The 27,713-nt window shown below is 35.4% G+C and overlaps 1 protein-coding gene across 3 annotated transcripts; it reads right to left on the bottom strand.

Annotated features, from left to right (window-relative positions):
- CXXC4 (CXXC finger protein 4) lies at window positions 1–27,713 on the bottom strand. Of its 3 annotated transcripts, XM_032254879.1 has the most exons (4): window positions 27,370–27,411; window positions 27,174–27,249; window positions 23,415–24,724; window positions 1–4,034 (listed from the first exon to the last, which is right to left on the bottom strand). In XM_032254879.1, exons 3-4 carry the CDS (start codon window positions 24,465–24,467, stop codon window positions 3,990–3,992), a joined length of 1,098 nt encoding a protein of 365 aa, XP_032110770.1. In that variant the 5' UTR covers window positions 24,468–24,724; window positions 27,174–27,249; window positions 27,370–27,411; the 3' UTR covers window positions 1–3,989. The 3 variants fall into 3 exon arrangements, with proteins under 3 accessions (XP_032110770.1, XP_032110771.1, XP_032110769.1); XM_032254880.1 differs by lacking the exon at window positions 27,174–27,249 and having other exon boundaries at window positions 27,370–27,708; XM_032254878.1 differs by lacking the exons at window positions 1–4,034; window positions 27,174–27,249 and adding an exon at window positions 18,012–20,595 and having other exon boundaries at window positions 27,370–27,713.

The following is a 27,713-nucleotide window of genomic DNA, read 5'->3' as shown; positions in this document are numbered from 1 at the left end:
TATTTTGAATACTAAAGTCCTTTATTCAACAACACAGAAATTTCACAAAAACAACTTTACTGGGCAAATTGAATGTGATTTTTTTTACTTTTTTTTTTTTTTTACAGTTTTGTACATGCCCCATATGTGATTTTCTTTAATAAATACACTGTTTTCCAAAACCGCTTTTTAAATAATTGCACAAGCATACATACACCTTACACAAATATCTATTAGAAAATTTAATAGATAACTGCACAGTTCAGAAGAGGAGAACACTGTGGAAGGAGTACATTTTGTGGCCCATGTTCCTGAAATATCTGTTTTGCAATTGTGAAAATGGAATCCCTCCTAATATAGTAGCTGTCTTTTATTCACGAGGAATACAGATCTCAGTGTGAAATGCCAAATTTAATATAAAAAAATCTGAAACATTTAGCTGTTACATGAGAACCAACTGTTCGATATCACTGTGAATCTAACCATGATCAAAGACCCACTACAGCTTTTTGCTGAATGTATTTGACCCTGAATAGTGTGCTCATTTAACTGCTTTCCTTTTTTCATTATTTGATTACAGATACTTATCAGTTTAAAGACTTTATATGCTTTAGCATTAATTGCACAACTTATATGTCAGGGTTTCTGAATGAAAGGAAGGAAATATTCCTTTCTTCTAGTGATTGCTTAATATTAATTCTTAGTAAGCCCACCATCTCTCTCTCCCTATAAATGTGTTTAGAAGAAGGAAATTGAGTGTTGGGAATTAAGCAACCAGGAGACATTTTTATATACTCCTACAGTGGGGGAAGACTATTACTATTTTCTCTCCCAAGGATGGATACATTTCTCCACTTGTAGATAGACAGGCAGAATCCATGAGAAAGCCACTTTGGTCTGAAGGCCTAGAAAGAGGTTTGCATTAGTGATGTTCTTGGTGATGTTAGGGTGCTGCGTGACAACTGAAAAGGAAATTGGCTCACTGCACTATGTACCAACGCCTCAAGTATTTTCCATGCTCTCCCCAAATGCTGGCGATTATGGCATCTCTCTATCCACACCTAGGGAGGACAAGATCCTGTGTGCGTAGATCACTCTTACAAAGTTTTTTATTCAGTTTATCTGAGATATAATTATTAAGTTGTGCAGAGTTGTCCACACAATCTACATTCTGACTTGACACTGAATAATGAAACATACAGTGAGGAATTTTTTTAAGTTACATTTCATTGGTATTTTAGAATCATGAAAAATGTAAACCTTCAAATCACTGCCTTGGGGTTATAATGATAAACTTTACAAGTTCTCAATACATGGACATGTGAAGAAGAAAACTAGAGAAAGGTCAGAAGAGTCATATCCTTCTTCAACATCACCAATGAGAACTTTAAATGCACCCTACATTGTATAAATGGAGTTTAACCAAAAACATTAAAAAGTGGGTGGTATAAAACAACAATATCAAGAATAAAAAACATAAGAGAATTAATGAAAAGCTACACTTTTTTCATTTCAGTAATCAACAAATTTTCTTTCATTAAAAAATGAATTGACATGTAAAACACCACAGTTTACAATATACAGATTCATTAGTTCTTTTAAAAAGGAAACAAATAAAAGCACACCAAGACATGCAATACTAGATTGTGTTTTAGACTCTCAGTACACTGCTGTGAGATCGTTATGTTACTGTATGTCTAATACAGCCTGAATAGAAGTTTGTTTCACTTCTGCAATAACAATCATCTCACCATTTTCCAAAAAGCAAGGCAAGTTTATCATTCAAGTGTGAAAGTAAGTTTTCACTTACTTGCAATTAATTAGCAAATTGGTAAACAAAAAGAAAAAAAAGAAAAGAAAATAATGGAAAAAGAAAAAAAAAGAAAACAACTCATACAGCTCTCATTGGTCCCACAGCAGAAGCTGAAACTCTAGCTAGAAACCCTCAAAGAAATATACATCAAGTAAAAAGCTATCTCAAAATGAATACAGTATACAGCACATTTTAGCTTGTAATCATTAAATTCTTATCTCTAAACATGGATGGGTGTAATACATCATGAGTTGTTCTTGAAAACGCTTGTTGACCATAACTGTGGACATGTATTCATACTCTAGGCGAGGTAAGTCACACTTGATTTTCACATTGGCATGTGTGCGTGCTTTGTCCACCCTTCCCCAGTAATCTCACCATGAAACACTCTTTCTGCTTTTTAAAAACCTTTTATGTCCTATCATATCCCATTCAAAGCTACAACTAAATTTTTAAAAATATTCACCTGCTAGTCTTTCCTAATCTTTACAGCTTCTTCCATTGTACCATTTACCCTTTCTCTTCTCAAATTATCTTTCTTCTTGTGATTTACTTTGCTAACATTTTTCAGCAAGCTAATGGATGTAGAGGGTTAAAACAACTGTCTAGTGGAAAAAGAACAAAAAGTTGCAGTAACATGGCAACTCTGATACTCTATGATTTTTGGTAAACCCTATTCTACTCCTGAAATTGAAAATAGTCTTTATAACTGGGACAAACAAAAAACAAAATGAAATGTAAATATTTGTCCTGATGGGATGGCCTTAAGAACTCTGACTATGATAAGAAAATTAAACTCTACATGAAAAGGTAGCACAGGTTCTGTGAAGCATTAGATCCTTTGTGTGCAGGTGGTGGGGGGAGGGGTATGTCTTACATTTATGAAATTCTGCAGATCATAGCCCTGCCTTCTCAGGAATGAAAGCATCAAGTAACAAGAATGGAAATGGCAGCAAAGGAGCATTTTATTGAGGGACTAGGGGAAACCACTAGTCCAACTGAGTGGCTATGAGAAAAGAAAAGAAAAAGAGATAAAATGCTTCACTTTTATGAATGTGTTTACTTCTTTGTAAATTAAAAACATCAAGCCATGCCTCAAGGCAGAAGCCCTCAGCATATTCAAGTGTTAAAACTACCCATTTAAATTAAACATTGGAGTAGTTTTCATTCAGTTTTTTTCCTACAGAAAAAATAAGAAAAAATTTAAGAAATAATAAAATGTATGCAGCCCATGTTGGGCTGGGGAAAAAAAGTAAGTTATGGATTTTTTCCTCCTAAGATACAATACTTTATTCTTTAGCCTAGAAAACACTTTTCTTAAAAAAATTATACAACTGATTCTGCATTTTCCAACTACTCTGAGTACTCCGCCTTACAGTGCAAACCAAGACAAGTCAACTACACTAAAGTATTTGGGAGGTATACCCTTCTGTACAGCTCGTTTGTAAGCAATGCAAGTGCATAACCACTACTCTAATATAGTGCTCAAAAGATTAATTGAAACTTTCATAACATCTTCCCCTCTTACAACAATACAACTGAAGGTAATTGGTGGATGCATCATAATCTTTTAGTCTTATAAAACTTGGCATCAAGTCTCTATGGAAAGATGCATGGCAAAATGGTGCCAGTGCTGTTGCTGCTTCTAGAAACAACTGGCAAAAAATAGTTAAAGCTAAAATTTATTGCTCCAGATTTAACTTGCAGAACCATACTGTTGTGTACAAACTGTTAATCTCCATAGATGCTCAGACATGATTGTCTCCTTGTGTCTAAACACATAAAATACAAGCTGCTATCTGTACAGTTTACAGTACTGAAACACATATATTTGAAAATGAAGTATAGATATGTACTTTGCAAAGATACATGATTTTACAGCAGGGGTTTACCCAAACTTATTTTTTATAGCCACTTTCAAAATAGACAACAACTTCACTAGTATAGCTAAATTACATCAAAGAAAGAGTCAGTGTATTGAAAGTAAATAGACTGGCCAATTCTCCAAGCTCCCACATTATTTTTATCTCTTTTTTCTTTTCCTTTCCTCTTTTTTTTTTTTGAAGAAACCCCTATAACGTAAAATGAAAATAATTTCTGGATATTTTCTTCAGTGGTGGACTAAGCAGTTTCTTAAAACAAGACATTAGTTTGCCCTTCATTTCCAAATGCCTTGAAAATAAGATATACTACTGCTTTAAAAGAACCATCGGAATGCTTCAGCGCTGGGAACAGGTGTTCTCTATAAAAAAAGAGCAAGAAAACAAGTTAAGCTTTCTTTCTATGCCAATATAAAATTAGATTTTTCTCCTTTACACTTCAGCAATATTTTTAGTTACCAATATACAACATAATGACTTGTATATTTCAACATTTAATAAAAAGAAAAAAATGCTCAATCTTAGAACATGACAATAATTAGAATACTCAATTTAATGCTAACTTGCTGAATATACTGATTAAAACACATTGGTTTAAAAACATAGGAAATGCAGTCTGAAACACATATAGGAAGCAGAATAAAGGGAAAGTTCAATCTCTTAACCAATATTAGGAAGACCAGTCAGCACAGGTACTTAAAATCTGTATCTGCCTTGCAGAATGCCTATATCATTTTGAGTGGATCATCTTACTGTCAGGATAACACAGAAGGCACAATCATATCATGAAAAAAGAAAGGATTCACTTTTACTGGTTAGCTTTCTACATTAGTCATTTCTCATGATATTTCTTTCAAAAGACATGATCAGCTATGCACATGGTCTTAAACGTGAGTGAGACATATAAGCATTCTATGCAGTTAAAATGACTACAATTGAATTCCTCTGCCCCCAACCACCCTAACAAAAATGCAAGCAAAAACTGAAACTGAAATTTAGGTCACTGTTTCATGTACAAAAATCACAATATATATATACATATCCAAACTATGTAAAGCTGATGTTCAGAATTCAGGTAAGTAATTTATTCTGAAGATTTTCTTAAATGACAGGATAATAGCAAATATCAATATTACCTGCAACACTTCTCAATTATTAAATTCTAAATGTATTTTATAGTCTAATGAGAACTATAATGATAAAACACAGTTTCAAAGTGAGTTTGTATTTTCAACAAATTAATATATATATAAAGCAAATTGATACTAACCAATGATATTCAATTAAGCATAACTACCCTATCGAATTGTAAACATACTATCAATGGTGTCTCCGAAGAAATATCAAGCTAGCACCAAAGTATAAGCAATCCTCTTAACAAAAAAACTTATAGTTACTATGAAGTTTGCTTGTTAGGTAAACGGTAGTTAAGCTTGAATTTTCTATGTACATTAACATCCAACAATTCCTCATGCAATTTATTTCCTTCTTTAAAATGTATTCTAATGGTGTACAATAAAACAATCACATGAATATACAGTGAAGATATGCAAGAAACAACATGCTAAGGGTAGATTCTCCTGCAAAAGAAAGTTGATTTCATTCCTTAGATCAGCCCAGCAAGCCTGTATGAAATGTAAGATGGCTGCTAAGAATAAATATGTCTATAAATTGATGTGTTGAATATAAGATGACAATATATTTACTAGGTAAACAAAAACACATGAACACATACGTACACACACATTCCTTGTAATACATCTTAAAACATTGTTAATAGCACCTGAATTTTGTATTTCAGAAAATACAGAATTCTACTAAAAATCCTCTAATAATTGAGGTTAGCTTTTATTTACTTTCTCACATGTGTTAGTTGGTTGACATTATCCTATTGTAATTATGTCATCTAATAATATGTGTTGATTAGGATGTCAATTAGAAATCAATAAAATAAATAAGTATTTTGGAAAGCAAATCTGCTTTTCACTATCTGTACTAAAATAACCTTTTAACAGAATGTCATCACAACCAACACAACAAATTTCAAAATGACTGTATTAAGAACAAATCATTGATAAATAATGATCTTCCTACTCCAAATCTGCATATACATATACAGAACAAAATCTACCTGTGCAGTGTTTTCTAAACAAAAAATTCACTATTCTCATGGAAATTTTACTGATCTTATTAACATGTTATGCCTTACTCTTGAGTTTCATGGTTTTCTCCTTTCCAGCTCACTATGCATACCTGAATCGCTATCATTTGATCCAGTTGGTTGGTGAGAAAAACCCCTTTACAACTTTCTAAAGTTAACTTTGAATAAATGTAGGAATTACATGCTTTGATTACATTAATCATTATTAAGAAGTTATATGAAGTAATATGAACTAGAACATGCCCATTCTAATACTCATGCTTTATACACACACATAAGCAATAAATGAAAACTTCAAAGTTTATACCAGATGCTAACTTACTGGCTGATGCCAACTAAGAATAAATTTTATATAAGTATGCACACTTATATAAATGTAGTCATTTCTAACGAGATAAGTTAGATCCAAGCATATTCATACAATTATAGATTTATGGTTACAGATTCACATATGAAAAATAAACATGTGCATATATATTCATATATATTCACATTTATGTGTATATGTATGACATAGAGATGCCAACTTACTCTCAGATGCCAACTGGAAACAAGATTATAAATATATACTTATGTAATCTTGTATCTTGATAAACATATATGTTTACGAAGATAAACAGCAAAAATATATGGAGTACATTTTTTAAATGAGATGAAGTCCTTATGTCTTAGATATACTTTTAAATCTCTTTTCCAATTTTTTGCTCTTCCTGTGCCCCTTTCAGCTACTCAATTGTATTTGTAACATTTAGAAATAGCAAGCTTATAAAATGCCACTTAGGGTCAAAGGTCATTGTTGTGAGAAAAAAGATCATCATATCTCAATACCTGCTAGCAGTAAAAATTAAATAATGCAAACATGAGAAAAGCAGAACAAAGATTTTCTACACTTACTTGATATTAACTGTGCATTGTGATATTACTATGCATACACTGAGACCAGTATGCACCTCCCCAGATGTAAGAATATGGACAGTTTATTGCAGAAGAAGTGAGAAGGTAAGCAGGGAAGCCTCTTTTAAAAATTATTTCTTCCTTATATTAAGATCCTTGAGATCAAGAAGCCTAAAAATGATTAGTTGGCAAATCACCAAATAACATATGTGAGAAAAATTAGGAAAACTACTGGTGCAGTAATCAGAAAAATAATCAAGGCACACACCAGAAATTTGTAGTAAAGTTTCTCTAACACTTGTATTTCAGGATTGAAAAAGTGTCAAAATTCTTTAGCGTCCTGTAGCCTACACAAAACAGATGTCTATCCAATCTCCTGACCAATTTTCATCAGGAACAATGAAAATGTTCTTTAGGACTGACTGAGTTTGTTTCAGACAAGCTGGGTGAAGCAACAATGTTTTCATAGATAAAATATTGAGTTAAACTACGGGTTTCTAATTAAGTTTGTCCTAATTTGGGGACACATATTTTTTTGTTCTGTCAACTAACGAGGTCATCCTTGTAAGAGAAGTTTTATTTTAAATGGTGCGGGGTGCTCAGCACACCAATGTGGGGGATTAAATACCCTGACCGGCTACCTTCAGGTTATATAAATTCGAAAGTCCCAGCTAGGGATTCACACTCTTGATGAGATTACAGTGACTTTCTGAATCTCAGTGATGCTTGCAGGGGATCTTTATCCTGAGTGACAGGAAAGCCAGATTCCCCTGAAAGAGAAGGGGGTGGGGAGGCAAAGAATAGAATTGAGTTGATCAGCATTGTTTAAGGCAGCCTTCGCTGTTCATGCAGGTGCAAACACTGACAAACAGCCGTCTTGCTCCCAGGAGGCCTGTGGAGAAACCTGCAGCCCCAGCTCTCTTTCCAGTACTGCTGTAAAGCACAGTGTTCCAGAGAATTCGTCCCTACACAAGCCAGGTACAATACTACCTTCAAGTCTAAAGGAGTCTTCTGTTTCTGCCCTAAGTTACGTTTAAAAATAAGGGAATTTCCTTGAATAAAAGAATGATATTGTCCAAGAACATTTTATATTTACTTTTAAAAATAAATTTAAAAATTGGTAATGTTCCTAGCAGACACATATTTCAGTTCGATTTTCATTAAATCAGCAGTAAAGAATTAACCTAAAATAATAAAGAATTCTAAAAGCTTTCAACTTAAGAATTTTAGCATGTTTCTCTTTTCTTTTTCTTTCTTTTCTTCCTTTCTTTTGTTATTATTTTTTTTTTTTTTGAGATGGAGTCTCCCTCTGTCACCCAGGCTGGAGTGCAGTGGCATGATCTTAGCTCACTGCAACCTCTGCCTCCTGGGTTCAAGCAAATCTCCTGCCTCAAATCCTGAGTAGCTGGGACTACAGGTGCCCACAACCACACCCAGCTAACTTTTGTATTTTTAGTAGAGACAGAGTGTCACCATGTTGGCCAGGCTAGTCTTGAACTCCTGACTTCATGATCCACCCACTTCAGCCTCCTAAAGTGCTAGGATTACAGGCCCGAGCCACTGCGCCCAACCTCATGTTTTTCTTTTCATACCTGCTAAGCAGATACATAGAAAGTGGTATCTTCAGGTGAAGGATACATCTACACATGCTTGTCAAAAATACGTCAAGTCTAATAAAACATCAGCTCCTAAAAGCTGAAAATGGGGCATCTCTAACTCTGTACATATGAGGATATGTGGATTGGCCATTCAAATTTAGGTATAGTACGTAAAATGTAGCGGTATTTACAAAATTGCACTTAACACAAATCACTTTCAATAATGTCAGACCCGAGGTTTCAAAGAGGAAATTGATAACTTTTGATGTTGAAATTCACCTTAAATACATAGAATTTTAAATTGAGATCATGATTATGACACTAGAAATGTCTATAACTAAAGTTAAATATATCTTTCCAATATTTATTCATATACATTATAATCTAAAAATTTCAGTGATTCACCAAGGCCTTCAAACTTCTACTGTGAAACAAGATGGCTCTGATGATTTCCAACTGGAGGTCACTATTTGGGGTGCCATTATTTCTATACTAATCAAAAAAATAATTTCTTATTTTCCCATTTATTATTAACTATGGAAACAAACGTTATAGAATTATTTTATGATTCCCATATAATTGTGAAGCATACTTTCTCCCAACCAAACTTAAATTTCGGGCCGCAGTTAGCTAATACCACCTATTGCATAATCTTTTGAAATACTGTTTTCACTATGAGGAGTCCCACTATAAGTTTCTTAGACTCCTTGGCATCTAAGGCATTGATATTGGAAAGCCTCACTGTATTCAAGTCTATCATTTCACACTAGAATGCAAAGACCTTACTGAATCACTGAAATTTGCAGTGGAGCGTATGTGAAAAAATATGACAAAAGATAATAATAGGACCCAGTGTTTGCTTCAAGTTATTTGATTATATATGTTTTGTTTGTGGCCACATATAAAACTTTCAAACTTAAGAAATTTCTGGATGAACAAATGCAAGAAGGTTCCTTATAGTGAAGAAAAGTACCCTTTTTCTGATTTGATTCACGAAGAATCTAAAACATTGTTCTATATAGGTTCGGGTTTATTTTACTGACAAAATTTCAAAATCTACTTGGAGAAATGGGAAATTGTATTATATACACAGTATTGTGAATGTGAACAAACGGATTAACAAAAATTAATATATAGTAATACAAATATTTGAATAAATGATTATGATATAAAATAATATCTAGCAAAGGTGAGTACCTCCCCAGCAAGTTTTTAGCAGAAAGATTGTTCTATATTCCATTTATAAATAATACATTACAAATAATACTATAGTATAATACATTTTAGAAATTTAGAAATAATACATACAAATTTATAAATAATACATTTCTAAAATGCATTATTATACTATAGTCTAGTAACTATAATAGAGTTATTAGAAAGCACTGGTAAACTATAGGCTAATAATATAAGAGAACTGTTAATGATAACCACACAGTCTAACAATTTATAACTATTATAAATAAAACAACATTTTATTAATAATACCTAAATTTAAATTTATTTGGAGTAATATAAGTATATACTGTTTCCACTTTTTAAACTGCACCTCACTTACTTTTTTCTTCTGCTCTGTTGTAATAAATCTGTATTGTATAAGCAATATATAGCAGATTAATTTTTCTCATAATCCAGATTCATTTATCACATAACTATATGTCTTTGGTATAATCACACCTTATTTTGGACATTATCCAAATATAAGCTATGAACAACTTTCAACATCAACCACTAACTGAAATATTAGACCCCTATTTAAAAAGGGGAAAGCACCAAATAAGTAATTAGATAATTTTTATGACATAACTTTTGGAGGCTTTAAATATGATTACAAGGAACATTCCACATTTTGGTTTCCAAACTGACATTTATGACCAAGATTTCTTCAATTAATGATGGAGGACTAGAGATGGCCTTTTCATTGATATTGATTCTGCCTCGGCTGTTGCTCCTGTTGCTCTGTCTTGCACCCTACACTGCAACCACCACAGTCACCATCACCACTGTGACAGCATGATTTTAGACTGTGACAGTGTGACTTTAGAAGGCAAACCTGGCTAACTTCTGAAAATGAAAAGATGACTTCTTATGTTATGTTGTAAAGGTACTATGTCAAGTCTATATGGTGATAAAGACTGTCAGGAAAACAGCTGTTTAAAGGAGAATGTATGTACAGGGTGAGAGTGTGTTGGTAGGGGCTAAAAATGACAGACACATTAACATCACGATTCACAATGGTCCAGAAGTGACCAGAAAATGTACCTCCTTTTGGCCATCGATCTAATGTAACTACTTTAGTTGATCAAATCTCTTGATAATGCTATGTATGTATGATTATATTCAGTTAAATTTTTGGTAAAAATACTTCAAACCACACATTCTAACAAAGAAGTAAATTTAGTGTATTAGAAATGGGTAGTTTAGTGGTTAAAATATTCTTAAACATAAAAAGATAAACTACAGTATGAGGGTACCATGGTAAGCAGAAAGAGAAAAATCTTTCAATGATTCACAAATTTAAAAGGTATTTATCAAAAAATTTTATATATTTAACCTTATGTGTAAGAGAGAATGTGAAGGATAATTAGAAGTAAAATTAAGATTTAAAAAGTAAAAATTAGGTTAACAAAATCAATATTATACATTTAAGAATGACTGAATTATTTTATGTATATATATTCATATGTTCATATTTCATTGGCTACATATATATATAAATATATATGGTTATAGACTCTAAATATATGTATGTGTATATATACATATATATATATATATATATATGAATATATATGTGTATTTAAAAGTTCCACAATTCAACTTCTTCTCAAGTAATTCCTGTTGAATGCAACAATATAGCATTAGGTGAGCTCATTGGTAATTAGCCATTGAAATACAATGAGCAGTCTATTCCAGAGCAAGTGGTTGGACAATTTTGAAAATCTGGTTAACTTTAAAGTAGTCAGTGAATTTGTATCAACTTTATCACCTTTTATTGAAGAGAAACATAAATATTCACATAAAATATTAGAAAATGGGAAGTCACTTAAAAAATCTTAAGAAGTGATGTTTAACCTTACTATCAAAGCTATGATTTGGACACCCTTTAATTTATATGAAAATAGTTACACTTAACCTCCATAAGCAAATCAATATGTTGCATCCCTTTTATTATATTTCTGAGATTTGAGAAATATTTATTTCTTAATACATAAAAATGAAAATAAGTTTAACAGAAAAGTTCCTGTTAGGCTAAATCAAGTAGCATTTTGGATGTAGTCACTGAACTTCATTTGGTTCAGAATCTGTTATGAGCCATCCAACCACTGGGACACATACATAAATAAATAAATAAACCATATATATTTATATATATTGCCAATGAAATATGAACATGTGAATATATATACATAAAGTAACTCCGTCATTCACTGAGTTTTATGTCTGTGCTTACTAACTACTGAGAAAAATTTAGAAAACATTAATTCCAAACATTTCGGTCAACAAGATGCTATCACCAAAATAATGTACTTTGGTTAAAACTATAGTTCTAAGAATAACATGTAGTTTTTGTTGTCCCTCCCTTGCTTTTTCTCCTTCTTTCCTTCAATCCCTTCCTTTCCTTTTCCTTTCCTTTCCTCATCTCCCTCCCTCTATTCCTTCCTTTCAATTGCCATATGGAATGCTCAAATTCACTGTGACTTTGACTTTTGGTCTTTTCTCTTATCTTTTAAAACAATAAAATTAAAAAGTATACAGTCAACAACTAATTTAATTTTCATCAAGTCTTTACATGTTTCTTAATTGTTTAGAAATATACTTTGGTTAATCTACTCTCATCAAGAAGATAAATGCTATGAAGCATTTTCCACTACCATAACATCATGGTAGGCATTTGCTCTTGTGCCAGAACAAACCTTCAAGTATTTACATTCTAATTTCACCTCAGGAAGTTTTCATGAACTACCCATTTTTCTATAAGTATCATGTGTTCCATCCAAAGTATATAAATATATATACCCAGTAGAACATAGCCATATTTAGATAGTCAACTGACAAGCGAAGTAAATAATAAGCTTAGTTTTTCACCATAGGATTTATAAGATGTAGTGATTGATATCCTTCACACCACCATTCTTTGGTAGCCTTTTTTATAGGCACAATTCTGTATTTTCTCAGCAATTCTCCTTATGATTATTTAAAACATACACTGATATTTTGTACCATCAGCTCATTATAGGGATTGGATAGCCTCGAGCTCCCTAAATGTCATTAGTTTTCCCATCTTGGCTTTTCTGTTTCTAATTGCAGTTTGCAGACTTGAGAATTACTTTCAATTATTTAAAAAACAAAAACAAAAACATAATTTTCAGAAAACTAATTTTTCCAAATTGGAAAGAAAAAAAAAATCCAATACATAGTGATTCTAGTGGACCTAAACCCAGACCCATGACATCTTTCCATAAATTTTGAGACATTAAACATTGCTTCTCATTTCTTATTTAAACCCGACTCAAGATGATCTTAAGTATGCCATTTCTTTTTGCCAATATGCTATTTCTGATTTTCCTTAAATAGAAGCAATCCTGTAACCTGAATTTACTTCCTTTCTTCTTTGCTTTCCTTCCCTCTTTCCTTTCCCTTTTCCCTCCCCTTTCCCTTTTCCCTTCCCTTTCCCTTCCCCTCCCCTTCCCCTTCCCCTCCCCTTCCCCTTCCCCTCCCCTTTCCCTTCCCCTCCCCTTCCTCTTCCCCTTCCCCTTCCCCTTCCTCCTTCCCTTCCCTTCCTTTCCTTTCCTTTCTTCCCTCCCTTCTTTCTTTCTTCCAATATGATCTTTTCTCTTATTCAAGTAAAATGATGGTTTCTGGCATTCTATAAAATATGACTTGAAATAAAACAGAAAATATAATACTACAGAATCACATGAGGTAGCAAGGCAGAAATCACATTAGTCTGTATTACTTATCTAGATGTGGAGAACTAAACCAAGGATGAGTCAAGCAATCCAAAGGCTTTTAAATAGGTGTGAGATTGCTTCCAGAATTTTCTAAAATTTCAATGTTATTTTAAATGTATCAATTTGTCCATTTCTTGGACTAAAATTAAAAATGTAAATAGGGAATTTTAAAATTTTTATACAAATTAAAAAATATAAATAGGCTGGGCTCTGTGGCTCATGCCTGTAACCTCAGCACTGTGAGAGGCTGAGGCAGGTGGATCACATGAGGTCAGGAGTTCGAGGCCAGCCTGGCCAACATGGTGAAAACCCATTTTTACTAAAAGAATACAAAAATCAGCCAGGCATTACGGTGCATTCCTGTAATCCCAGCTACTTAGGAGGCTGAGGCATGAGAACAGTTTGAACCCAGGTGGTGAAGGTTGCAGTGAGCTGAGATCATGCCACTGCACTCCAGGCTGGGTAGACCAAGACACTGTCTCAAGAAAAAAAAAAAAATACATATATATATATACATGTATATATACATGTGTGTATATATATATACATATATATATATGGAACTAAGTAGCTTGGATGAAAGACTAAGACCTAGAGCTAAAGCATTACATGGGTATTGAAAAAAGAGCAGAAATAAAGAGCATTTAGGGTTCTTTAAGCCAGGATGTATGTATGTGTATACGCATTTACAGGTATATGGGTATATATGTATGTATGTATCCACAGAACTTAAACAAGTCTTGGAAGATAACAGTTCCACCTAAATATCTGTTAAATTGAATTGAATTTATCAAGGGTTTACTATGTGCTAACTAATATCATATATTCATGAATAGACAGCATAAGTATAGACCTGCCTGGAATAAGTAAAAGAACACTATTTGCAGAAACATTTCAATTTTACTCTTTATCTTGTTAACATTGTTCAAATACAATTTCTTTCCTCACTACTGACTTGTTGTGATGTTGGTATTGCTAGATTAGTGTTTTTCAAACTTGACTGCAACCAGTTATAAATACATTTTACATAGCGACACATACACATACATTTCTTCAAGTGTACATAACTGAAACAGAAGTTGAACAATACTTACTATTACTACATGTGATAAACTCATATATTTTCTGTTCTGTTCTATTCTAATATATCTTTTTTTTTTTTTTTTTTTAAATGAAGTTTCACTCCGTCACCACGCTGGAGTGCAGTGGCATGATCTCGGCTTATTGCAACTTCCACCTCCTGGGTTCAAGCAATTCTACTGCCTCAGCCTCCCGAGTAGGCATGTGCCACCAAGCAAGCTAATTTTTGTATTTTCAGTAGAGATGGGGTTTCACCATATTGGCCAGAATGGTCTCAATCTCCTGACCTCGTGATCCGCCTGCCTCGACCTCCCAAAGTGTTGGGATTACAGGCATGAGCCACCATGCTGGGCCTTTTAATCTACTTTTTAAAAACTCATGATGGTAAATCAAAACATTTGTTTCATGGACCACCAACATACTGTCACCTGCAGTTTGATAAATACACCTCTATGCTATAAATAAAAATAAATTCACATGAAAAGAATCACATGAAGAAAATCTAAAAACCATGCCACTTCATAATGAATTTAACTCTACATATAGTGGTGTTACAAAGAAGATCTAATGTATTTCTCTTATGATGGAAACAAGCCAATGTTCTCTTCTGTTTTTCATGGACTAAAGGTAGAGCAGACAAAATATTTCATGTTTAATGGAAGACTCCACATGTTCTCACTTCTTATCCACCTACATATGACTGTTAATTTTATCCTTTTTTTTCTTATCTTCACTCCATTAAGATCATCACTTATCTAATTCAATCTATTTAAAAAACATTGCCAATACAGAAGTTATTCCCAAGCATAGTTATTTTTCTACCACTGACTCGCACACTAGTTCTCGCCATTTCCACATGATTAAATTTATATGGTCTTCGCTTAAAAACATATTTAATGTTGTTTCATTCTCTAAATTTTTGAGATAACATATCTTCTCTGGCATTTGCCAGATTTGCTGAAATAGACAGAAATGTCCATAATTTTTCCTAATCAACCAATATATATCCTTTTCTCTTCTCATTCTACTTGATCTTTATCATTATAGCATTATCAATAATCCAGCTGTGGTTTGGTGTGGGGTTTTCTGTTTTTGTTTCTTAGTCTTTGGGAAAAAAAAACAAAAACAAAAAAACAGCACTTTTAGCGCCGTTTTTCCCATAGTCTGACACTTTACTTTCTTAAGAATGTTTTCTAAAATATGAATTTTAATGCAGAAGAGACACAAATGGGATACCATTTTCCACCCATCTTGGAAGTATTCTCTTTTAGTTACACTTTGGAATTATTCTACCAAATGTTTCAAATGCATAAGTAAAAATAATAACATCAGCTATAACACAATCTGTTTTTCCTTATCTCTAATTCATCTGCCACTCCTCTCAAGCCTCAGCTCTGACTCTCAAACCAGAAGTATTGAGTCAAGTCATTAAAAAAGTTATCTTCCCTTTTAAGAAATATTTTCCATCCTCTAAACAGCTTTTGTAACTGCCAAAGCAAGCATATACCCATATTCCATTTTGTCAAATTTCCTTCTAGACACTGCATTGCATTGTGGCTTAAGCATTCCTTTCTCCTTTCTCATCTTTCTTGGTCAACATTACACATCTTTTAGGGCTTATCACTATTCTCCCCCAGAAAAATACCAGCTTTTTCTATTACTGCTTAATAACTGTCTTCATTTTTTACAAATAGTTTTTTAGTAAAAAACAAACAACAAACAACTGCATATAGCTACTTCATTTTTTTATGTAAAAATGAATGTCTGCCTGTTTTATTTCCTATGTATACTCATAGGTATATATTTTCCAATTTTCCAAATTTGTTAAATATGCTCACTTTCCGATATTTGTTACATATCTTTCCCAACTAGAGTTCATCTCTTTCTTACAATAATTCTCTTGACCTCACAAATTCACATTCAGAATATCTCTGTGTCTCGGAAATAGTCAAATAAAAGTATTGGGTTAGTAATGTGAAACATACACACATACATCTATGAAAATATATAAAAATTAATAGTGGTGATGTGTCTGTGGTTAAAAAAAAAAAAAGGAGAAAGAGCGCTAAATAATTGAAATTGGCTCACCACATTGTCTGACTTCACTGGGTAACAGGCTCAGTTTCCTAAGACAATGCAAGTATACAGACAAGGAAACATGTTCAATTAGATTTATCTCTTTTCAAGTAAACTCAAGCCATATCTTTGTCAAATGTATGATTCAAACACATATGCAAAAAACATAGATATCTGGGCTTTAATGTCTGAAAACTATAAGTAAACTGTTGTTGTGTTATCTATAAATATGGATGCCTTATTCTCCATTTTTATTGATGGTTTTAAAATTGGACTGAGAAATTATATTTTTATAATATAAAAAATATATTTTAGTTTGCCAGCAATATTAACCTACATATAATATTAACAAATTATAAGGTAGGTTGATATTATCTTCATCTTATTGATGAGAAAATTAATTTCAGAGAAGTTATGCTGATGTACCTAGAACACTGTTCATCTGTTAAGTTACTTGATACTAGTGGCTCTTTCCACAATTTCTTACCTATGTGGTCACAGGAACCATGGATTTTAAATAAAAAGAAATGAAAATCTAGGAACATAGTAGTATATTTCCTGAATATAATTTATATCTAGCTTTATATAAACCACAGAAATACAACTTGAATATGAGGTATTTGAAAAAGTAATTGCTTACTTTGCCACAATCTCTTTAGTAAAAAAAAACAAACAACAAAAAAAAGTAGTCAGAAATAAATGGTTTAAAGATAAGAAAGAGGAAAACAAAAAATTCAGCAGGCTTGGTTTCATACCTAGCTATAGATTCTTATGCTTTTAAAATAAATTTAGAGAAAGCCCAGAAGTTTCAAACAGGAAAAAATATTTCTCATAATGTTTTAGAGTAAAAGTTAACAAGCCTGCTGGGATCCTTTTAGCCCCTGCAGAGCTAAGTCTTCAACATTATTAAATGGCTGTCGCATCTGAAGTATGGTGCAACATAACTCAATAAACAACAGAAAACATATGATGCTGAATGGAGGGAGGCTTTTCGATTACCCCACAGAATAATTCAATTTCAGGACAGGTGTTTGCATGTGATGGAACAAGATATGACTCAAGGATAAAATCACCCTTTTGCCCCTCCCCCAATATTTTGAAGCTCCTAAGAATAATAGCAAAATGCTAGATTTGAAAGTATGTTTAAAAAGGACAGAAACACAGAAGCATAAATGAAGGAACAAAATTACACATGCACAAAATTCTCTAAATGGATTACAAAAAATATGTACTTTCTTAAAAACAAGTTTTTAACAAAGACAATGTTTCCTAGAATGCCGTACTTCCCCAGCTAAGATCATCTGACAGTTTAATCAGCGACTAAAATTTTACTTATTACTAATAAAATTTAAAGATTTTATTTTCAATTCATTTTTGCTTTTGAAAAACTAATCTGGGAATGGAGAGAAACTATAAAACAATTAGTCCTTTCTCAAATTGTATATTTACATGGGTCTCTAAATAAATCTTGAATTTAACTTATGACTTTAGATATTTCTATATGACAAACACAAGAGCTTATTTTTAGTATTTTGTATAATGTGAGTAAAAATAAATTTAAGGAATTAAAGCATATCCACTTATATTAAATTTATTGAAAAGTAGGACATTTTATCAAGCTTTTTCAGAGCAAATTAAAGTAAAATGTTTTCTGTGTATTCAGGCAATTTGACCAATTGAGGTTCAGCCGTAATTTCTAAGAGCATCAACAACTCTAGAAGACTTTCTTAAAAGCACACTTTCAACCTATGCCTGATAGGTTGAAATACTCAAATAGTATGTCTAACTTTGTATTCAGAAAGATACGTTGTATCCAGAATATTCAAACAATGTTTCCACCCCAACATGGATCTTGAGTCTGGAACTTGTTAAACAATGTTCCAGCTGGAGTAAATATGGATCAAATGCCTGCCCTTTTTGCATGCCTTTCAATTTTCAGTGTTAAAGGCTATTTTATTAAACTGTTCTGTATTTATCAATCTGTAAGTCTGACTATGCAAAATTTAACTATAAATTCAGAAAAGTAGATGACCAAGACTAAAAAAAATAAAGAGAAATACTTTAGTGACCAACTCTTTAAAAACTTGAAAAGCCACACAACTTTTATTACTTTCATCACTATACTTTTCATTCTTAAAACATCCAAATATTTTTCTCAGATTAAATAGAAACCTAGTTTATTTTTAAATTTGTTCTTATATGTTTTGTGATTGCTTGCTTATATTTTGTTTGATGATGGCTGAATTTTATACATTCTTATAGCATAATTTATAGATGAATTTTAATTATTTTACTATTCCTAATTGCCATCTAAAACATGGCTTAGAATTTACATGTTGTTTGGATGGGTGAAACTACTGTTTTCATTTAGGAAGTATTAAAAATGTATGCTTTGTAAGTTTGTGAACTGACAGTTAAAATTGCATGTATTTACTGTGTATACAACATGATGTTTTGAAGGATATAAAAAAAGAACTTTAACTCCCTTGTATTAAATCTAGTGATGGAAAAATAATCTCATTGAACTTGTATTGCAGTTTGATTCCTTGGCCACAAATTCATTTTGTGGCTTTAGTCAAAGACAAAATTTTCTAAGACTTTTCCTTATTATTTATAAAACTGAGGTGCTTTTTCCTACATTATTTACATGCTACATTCTAATGTTAACATACTATCATTTTGTTTTGAAAAATTTCCTCTTTCACTTTTATACTCAATTATATATTTGCATTTTTTGATTAAAATAAAAATTTATATATTTCTGCTGGAAAGTTTCTTATTCTTGAGATGAAAAATTGAAAACTCATTTTTATAAACTATGACATAAAAGAAAAACTGGCGGATGTTTCCATTGAAGACATCAAACATTTGCATAATATCTGTAGATATTTTTTAAATCACCAAACCTCAAAAATGTATATGTTCAATTATTGACTTGTTTTATTATTTAGCTAAAAGCTCTTAGTTTGAGTGACACACCTATTTTATACAAGTTAATTTCCTCAGGAAGCAGGTGCCATCTTCCTGCACACATTACAGACAGTGCTTTGTCCAGGGTTTTACAATTGTCATTTAGTTGGGGCTCTTAGAACTTAACAGGATATACACTACGTCCCTCCTCCCCTATTACACTCTTTCTAAGTAAGTTATCAAGTTTGAGACAGTATTTGAATGTTTTCCACCAACGCTTTTAAAAGCTCAACCTAACTTGTGGAAAAATTATTGTTGGCCTGTACATTCAGCAGATAGATTTTTAAGAGATAAAAGAAAAGAAAGTAAAGAAAAAAAAATTGGAACCATCCTTCTTCCTTATTTTCCAGTTTCTCAATGTCTTCACTGTAACCTGCCCTCTTTAGTTTCTTCTCCAGCTCAAGGAAAGCCTCAGTGGTGACAGTTTGAAACTCACTGGAAAGAAAGCCAAGAGTGGGGGCAGGGAAACCTCCTGAGGCACTGCTCACTAATTCCATAAATCAACTAATGGGAGAGAAACCAGATCTGTGTGGTCTGTAATGCTGTCCCACAGAGATCAATCATGTTACCTGAACAATGTTAAGGGACTAAGAGGCTGGGGTTGCCCGTGGGACAATGTTATCCCTTGAGTCATAACAGATTGGGATATTTTTAAAAGTTAGGACTTCGTATCAGAAATGTAGCTGTTGTGAATATAAAAGCTAAAAGATTATCTTTGCAAAGGACAAAGTGTTATCATGTAACTTATCATAAAGATCTCCTATATGATCACATTTATTAAAACATGTAGGAACTTAATATTTTGCATTTAGGATACAAGTTTTTAAAACAGTTTTTGTCACACAAGGGACAGACACCATTTGTAATGACTGCTTTGAACAATTAGTGGCTATTTTTTTAAAAACAGAGTAATTGACTTAATGAACAGTGGCTATGCAAATATACAGAGCATAGTATAACAGAAAAACTAAATGCTTTGTGTGTATTATCATATCAAACACGATCAAGGGGGGATTTTATAAACACATTTCTAGGGCATCGTAAGATGCCTTTAAGGTGAGACTAAGCAGAAAAATAGAAATCAGTAAGGCAGTTTTAAAAGGAACACTAGAGAGGAGGTTTTGAAAAAAATGTGGATGAGAGTCCCAACACAACCAGGTGAGTCTGTCTTCACTTCAGTTTTCTCACTCTGAAAAAAAAATCTGACTATGCCTCCAGTCTTTGAGATGAGAACAAGTCAAAGGGAAGAATGGCACATGAGGTTTGAAGTGATCAATAAGAATATATATGTTATGATTATGAACCGGATGTTAATTGACAACCATAATTCAAAGCCCACAAATATTAGCTATGGAGTTTATATCAGGAACCATAGGTGATATCCATAATGAGTCCCCAGATCACTACCCTCAGCCAGGAACCCATCAAATCTCTAAAACATTTTCTCAGATGAGGATGGACCAAATTAAAGAGAGAAACCAGGTCAGCAGGGGGACTTTTCGCCTCCCTGCAATTCCTGTTTCAGCTCTGGGTCAGTCATGTAAGCCCTGCCACACTGACGTGCCCAGCTGGTTTCCTACAACCATAACAGTGTGTTTGCACATGGGTTTAAGGCGGTCATGATGGCATTGTCTTTTTTAAGGCAGTCATGATGGTACTGTCTTTTTTAATGATCTAGATAGAATCTTAGACAATTTTAAAAAACTTTTTCTTTAATTTAGCCAAACAGCCTTCCGCTAATAATCTTAGCCTCGAAGCGCAACCCATGCTCTGATAGAAGTGGTCTGAAGTTAGAAGATCACCTTAAAAGTTCAAAGGAAAAAAAAGCTCACCTTCCTCTCCTATCCATACCTCACCTTGTGAAGATGAACAGAATTTTTGTGCATGAGAATTTTTTAAAAGAAGAGAATGTAATTTTACAGGATTTTGTCATCAAAATGCCTGGGAAATTTAAATATCACAACAAGCTTGTATTAAAACTACCAAAAGAAAAAAAAAATCATATCATCATAGAAACTTTTGCAGAAAACCTACTGGTTCTCACATCAAACTTCTCCAAGGTAATTATTTACTAAATCAGAATTATTCAGTTACTACATACCCTAAATTGGGATGCAGGTAGTGCCATGAGTCTAGCTAAAGATGAGGCATAAGAGAAGAACCAAATTTATAATTCTAGATTCTATATTTCAAGAGGAAAAATGAAAGCCATGTTGTCCTTATCAATTGGAAATTAATAGAGAATTTCAATATGAACTGAATTTTAATTTCCCACAGTCCTTAGAGACCTAGAGAAGTTTTAATAAATCAATCCAGAAAGATGATTCAAAAGCTATTTTTGCCACCTAAGAAAACACATGGACCTGCATTATAGTTGCTATTATCTTTTTTCTAGGAAAGCTGTCAAAAAAAAATGTAATAAACCATCTAGAAGTAAAGTTAAACTTTCCAAAAAGAGACAATTTAGCTCATAAAGAAGAATAAATGCAATATTTTGATGAAACTGATCATACTCAATAATGACATCAACATAATTCTGATATTTTTAGAATCTCAGAGTGCTAACTAGTCTGATTCACACAATTAAAGGTTTTTTAAAAAAACAAACAAAAAAAAACAAAACACTGTATCTTTTCTGTGTTCAAACCTGTCCCAAAGATCTTTAACCTTCCTCTTTATTCTCTTCAAGACTGCTTCCCAGTTGTTAAAGAAAATTCCTCTAAGCAGTACTAACAATTTTTAAAAGAATGTACAGATACCCCTCAGATGATAACTTATGAGAGCCACTCTCATCCTGCAATTCACCCCACAGAATGTTCCCAAATGTTAAATCCACCACCTGCAGTCTCATGCATATATGAACATCTAATTATCTACCCTGTAAATTTTATCAAGGGACTAACTATAATTACTTGTCCACATTTCTTTGCTTAATATACCACCAAAGCCATTTACCTGTGATTTTTTTCATTTTTCCCCTTGTTTTGATCAGGACACAATATAAAATTTTTATCAAACCTATCAAGCTCTGTATTTAGCATAATTAATAACCTCATTTAACAATTACTTTAGTGATCATCTGTATAATATCTGTTTTAAGGACATATAGGTAAAAGAAATTATTATTGACCATATAAGGTATCAACCAAAACAGTGCTTGATGTATAGACCAACTTTACAACCACAAAATGGTTACTTTGTCTAATGGAGAGGCCAAGGGAAATACTTCTTTTGTAACTGAGTTTTAGAAATTACTCATTCTGAAACTACATAAAATAATTTTTAAACAAAATCACCATCATCTTCCTGAAATTAACTAATTGTGTTCCTTTATTCTAAGTCACATCTCTAAAATTTGCAGGTGGAAATTTGCTTTCTACACTGTTTCAGTTTTCTCCAAAAGTATCAGGTATGCAGAAAATTCAATAGGAAGCATTCTCCCTTGATTAGGAGAAAAACTATTATAGAAAGGGGTAGGAAATCCCCTTCTGAATCCAGGTGTTTCAGCCTCAATGAATACTGTTGTGTGGTTTGTTGTTGTTCTGTTTTAACGAGAACAGGCTTGTGTGCCACAAACTGTGTCCTCATTGTTATAATTGGGCCACTAACTTAGCCAATAAACTTGTATAGGATGTGATGTGTCCAGTCCTTTGGGCAAATGATGCCCCACCCTTTAATAAAGAGGAGGGGGCATTTTAAACCACCAAGGGAAAACATTGAGCACACTGACTGTGAAACTTCTGATTCTTCAAACCAATTACATTATGTTTCCCCCAGAGATAAAAAGGAGGGGACCCTCTCTACCAGAAGGGCGGTGTCACGTGAAGTGCAGCTGGGGCGGGTGGTGGAGAGGCCAAGCCTTTCGCAAACCACCTACAACTCTTACCACCTGAATGAAGCTTCAGAGATGGGGTACTGCATCTCGAAGCCAGACAAGAATCCCTGAAGGGGAGAGGGAGTGAGGAGGGAACGGGGGAGACTGGGAAACAAGAAATCATCTCCTCTGACCTCTAGTGAAGTGCCAGGTTTTTTCTTTAGCTCTTCACATTTTCTAAATTTGCAGATCTGGTGTCCCGTTTTGCGGTTCCTGCAACTGCTGCAGACGCCACAGTTGATGAGCCTCTTGCAGGGCACGCAGACCCCACACCTTTTCCTCTTCTTCTTGGCTGGGTTGGCTCCGCCAGCTCCTCCTGAGGAGGACGAGGAGGAGGAGGAATGATTCTGCGGGCAGTCTGCCAGATTGGCAATTTGAAACGCACTGTCTGTGACGGCTGCTGAGGCTGCTGCGGGGGAGTGAAGGGCTGTCATGACGATGACCCCTGGAGGTAATGAGATGCCCCCTAAAGCCGGGATAGCGGAAAAAGTCCCCACGCGCTCGGGGAGATTCATTATCTCTGCTTCAGCAGCGCCGCATTTGAGCTTGTTCATGCATTCCCCCGCCAAAGGTCTGCAGTGTTCAGGGGATAAGGTGGAGAGGAAATTAGTATTTGCCATTTGCAACGACGGCTCTGGCGGGCAGCCAGCTTTCCCCAGCCTCTGGGAGTCGTTTCGGTGGTGCATGCTGGTCCTGCTGCTGCTGCCGCCGCCGCCGCCGCCGCCACCGCCGGCGGGGAGGATCGCCGAGGAGGAGGAGGCGGAGGAGGAGGCGGCGGCGGAGGAGGATTTCCTGCCGCCCCCGCCGCCCCCGCCCCCGCCCCCGCCCCCGCCGCCGCCTCCCCCGCCGCCGCCCCCGCCCCCGCCGCTGCCCCAGAGCATGGCGGTGGCGGCGGCGGCGGTGGCCGCGTTGTCGCAGTTCCAGGGGGACATGCCGATGCGCGCGGCGGCCGCGGCGGCGGCGGCGCTGCTGGGGAAGATGGGGGTGGTGATGCGCGCGATCTTGGCAGCCTGTGGGAAGGCGCCCCCGTTGGTCTTGTAGAAGGAGGTGGCGAAGGAGCGGTAGCGCTCCATTTCCGAGTTGTAATCCACAAGGCTGTTCAGAGCCCCCTCGGGCAAGTGGCTTTCCTTGGGCAAGCCCGGGGCCTCCGGGCTCGGCCCGGGCTCCACGCAGACATTGGTGTTCATGGTGCAGGGGGGGAAGAAGGGGTGCAGGGTGGAAGTGGGGACCGCCTGGTCCGACACCTGGGTGGAAAAGGGGGAAAGGTGGGGGGGAGGGAAGGGAGTGATGGTGGTGTTGGGGTGGGGGCCGAGGCGGGAGGGGAAAGTGGGTTCGGGTGGGGAGAGCAAGGTGAGGGCTGCTTTATTCCTCTCGGGGGCTCATTTCCACAGACGGTGAATTCCCAGGCAGCGTCTTCCTTTGCATTATCCTCCAACTGTTACAACTAAAATAAAGAAAGTCATTCCAACGAGCTGCACGAGGAAAAAGATTAAAAATAAATAAACAGCCTCCCTCACTAACCCACCGCCGACACCGAAAGCTCCCACATTCTTCCGTCAGGTCGTTTGCATAAGAATCATCAAGACGTGACCCCCCCCCCCCGCCCATCCACCCCCAACGCTCCCAACCCCCGCTCCCTCCCTCCCCACAGCAAACCACAGCTCCTCCCCCCTATTCTTATAACCCTCCTGAGAAAATGTATTAATAGCCAGGATACCCAGGGAAAGAGGGAAGACGGGGGTGACAAACGCCTAAGGAAAAGGGCAATTGGAGTGCTAAAGACATGCAAATCATGGGTGGGAGGGTGATACTACCTATAAGCAGAGGGCATTTAAACATTATGAAATGTGTGAACAAGTGCTGCCTGGGCATGCAAATGCTGTAAAGTAGAAAACAGCAATGGCCCTATGAGGAAAATGAACAGGAAATTAGCAAATGAAGTACTGAGAAAGTCTACAATACATCCGAGTATAAACTGTAAGCAAACACAATACAACTGAGAGCTAAGAGACTGCCCACATACAATCTGAACTAAAGAGGCAGGGAAAAAAGAACTACCAGCTGCCACAGTGTCCTTCTGTGTCTGCGGTCATTAGTTTGAATCCCAGCACAGCTGGCTCTGTTAGGGTCTTAATTCAATGGACCAAGGACAGGTCTCAATTGTACAAGCCATTTGGTGGTGGGGCTTGGTGGGGGTAAGAGGACGGTGTTCTACTTTTTTTTTTTTTTTAAGGTAGAAAATAAAGATGAGCCAGATATATACATATAAAACCAATGTCTCAGGTTTTAAGCCAAGTGCCTGCAGGCTCTGTAAGAATATTCCTAATCATTCTTAATGGAGATTGCAGTCTATTCCCAAGACAAGAGGAAAGTGTGGGACTTCTTGAAAAGGATCTCTCACAAGCACTGATTTTTACATTGAGTAAAAAGGGGGAAAAGCCCTTAAGGTGTTGTTTGCCAGAGAAAAATAACCAGTAAAATGATTTTTTTTTTCATTTTGCTCTTTTTAAGAGGAAAGTTTAATGTTAACTGGGTATTTGCATTCATCTCCTTGCTTACAGGCCATTATTATGCTTTAAGGAGAGGTATTTTAGTTGTTTATTACAGAGGGAGAAGTGCATCACAGCCTTTTAAGAAGTAAAGCAAAGACATCAAGTGTATATTCACCTAAAAAACCAGTTTCTTTGTTTCCAGATTTTTTGGCCAGAATCTCTTTTTGTAACATCTTTTGAAGCCCATAGATTGGTCTAGAATGTAGAGTTCAGGGAATTCTACATGGGGCCCACTAGTCTCAGTCTCAAATACTCAGAGTTCAAAATGGTTATCAATTATAGTAATTATGCTTATAATTAGATTAATGAACCATTTATGCCCAAACTCCAAGTGCAAAAACTTCCAGACCTACTGATGAGGTGCTCTAAAAAGAGGGGTTTATGTAAGCAAATCCCTAATAGGCAAAGTAAATCAAGATAAGGAACCTCACCCCAGGCTGGATTAGAAGCTTGCAGGCATCTTTCAATCACAGCAAGTCCCTAATCACTCAGGAACCACCTCTGTGGTTTCGCATTAGGGAAAACTGCTCCCCTCTGAGGTCTGAGGGCAATACAAAGGGTGCCCCAAAACGCTCTTGGCTAAATATTCTTGATGCTTGGAAGGGGTGGGGGAAGAACCAGAAAGAATATGCATATAGCTTCAGTTTCTGCGAATCACACTGTAACTGCAAGACCATAATAACTGCTACTCAGTAAAAACTAGTTATGTCAACCATGCATTAGATATAATCACATTGAGTGGAGGGAAAATTTTCAACGTTTTAGTCTTTTGACCTTGTTCCAAATAAAGAAATAATTTAATGTCCCTTTTTTAGAGTCTTAGAGTGGTGTTTCCAAACACAAGCTTTCCTTGCTGGTCTGATTGCCATCACCTCCCCCCTTCCTACCTCAAGGTTTAATACCACCAGAAACTGTAGAAAATGATTATGCCCAGTATCCAGGTCATTATTGTTTAATCAATGCATCTCTGGAGCATGAAAAAGGTACCTAAGCCACAGCTATTGTTTGGATTTTATTAAAAAACAAAATAAAACACACACAAATAACTATAGTTCTATTCCATAGCTAAATTAGAGATCTATACTTCATGATCCTGTTTTGCCTTTAAACAATGTGACTGTACATGCCTAATATTGTATGTCTGGTCTACCAGAGACATAGAGATCAAAGGTCATATTTAACATTCAGGAGGAGGGGCGGGTGCAGATTAATTAATAAATTAATACAGCGACGCTTTTCCTTGCTGGAGTCCAGCATTAATAATCTACTTTCACAATCCCAACGGACAGCAAACATTTAAGAGAAAAAAAAGCCAGAGAAAGAGAAAGAACAATCACTTACCAGTCTCTTTTTATTTGGGGAGCCTTAGAATTTGCAGACGCTGCCAGTCTGCCTTTAATTAGTTGCACATCACCCCCTAACACAAAGAAACACAAATCCAGATGTGTCTTGGCAGCTCCCAATTACAACTTTAATACTTGTAAACAAACTGTTGGGGAGGGGGGGGATAAATAAATATGCGGATCAAAAAAAATACCTGTAAATGGCTTTTTTTTCTTGTTGCAGAGAGAAGGAGGAGGAGATGGTGTTAGTGGTGGGGGTGGAAGGAGGAGGAGGTGGGGGGAGAGGAAAGAGTCGAGTGTGAGTGTATGTGTGAGAGCGCGGGGCTGTTGTCGGTGGTCTCTCCTCTCCCAGCGCGTTGCTCTCCGTCCGTCTCCAGTCGCTGTGTGCGAGGGAGGGAGGGAGCCGGGGAGTCTCTCCTCTCTCTCTCTCTCTCTCCTCTCTCTCTCTCTCCCTCCCTCTCTCTCACCCTCCCCCCCCTTCTTTCTCTGTTTGTGTGTGTGCGTGTGTGCGGTTGCTGGGGGAGGGGAGCGCGAAAGA

This window comes from Sapajus apella, unplaced genomic scaffold (genome assembly GCF_009761245.1).
Source record: "Sapajus apella isolate SASKATOON/1434 unplaced genomic scaffold, GSC_monkey_1.0 scaffold87, whole genome shotgun sequence".
Lineage (NCBI taxonomy): Eukaryota > Metazoa > Chordata > Mammalia > Primates > Cebidae > Sapajus > Sapajus apella.
This window is presented reverse-complemented; position numbering and strand designations above follow the sequence as displayed.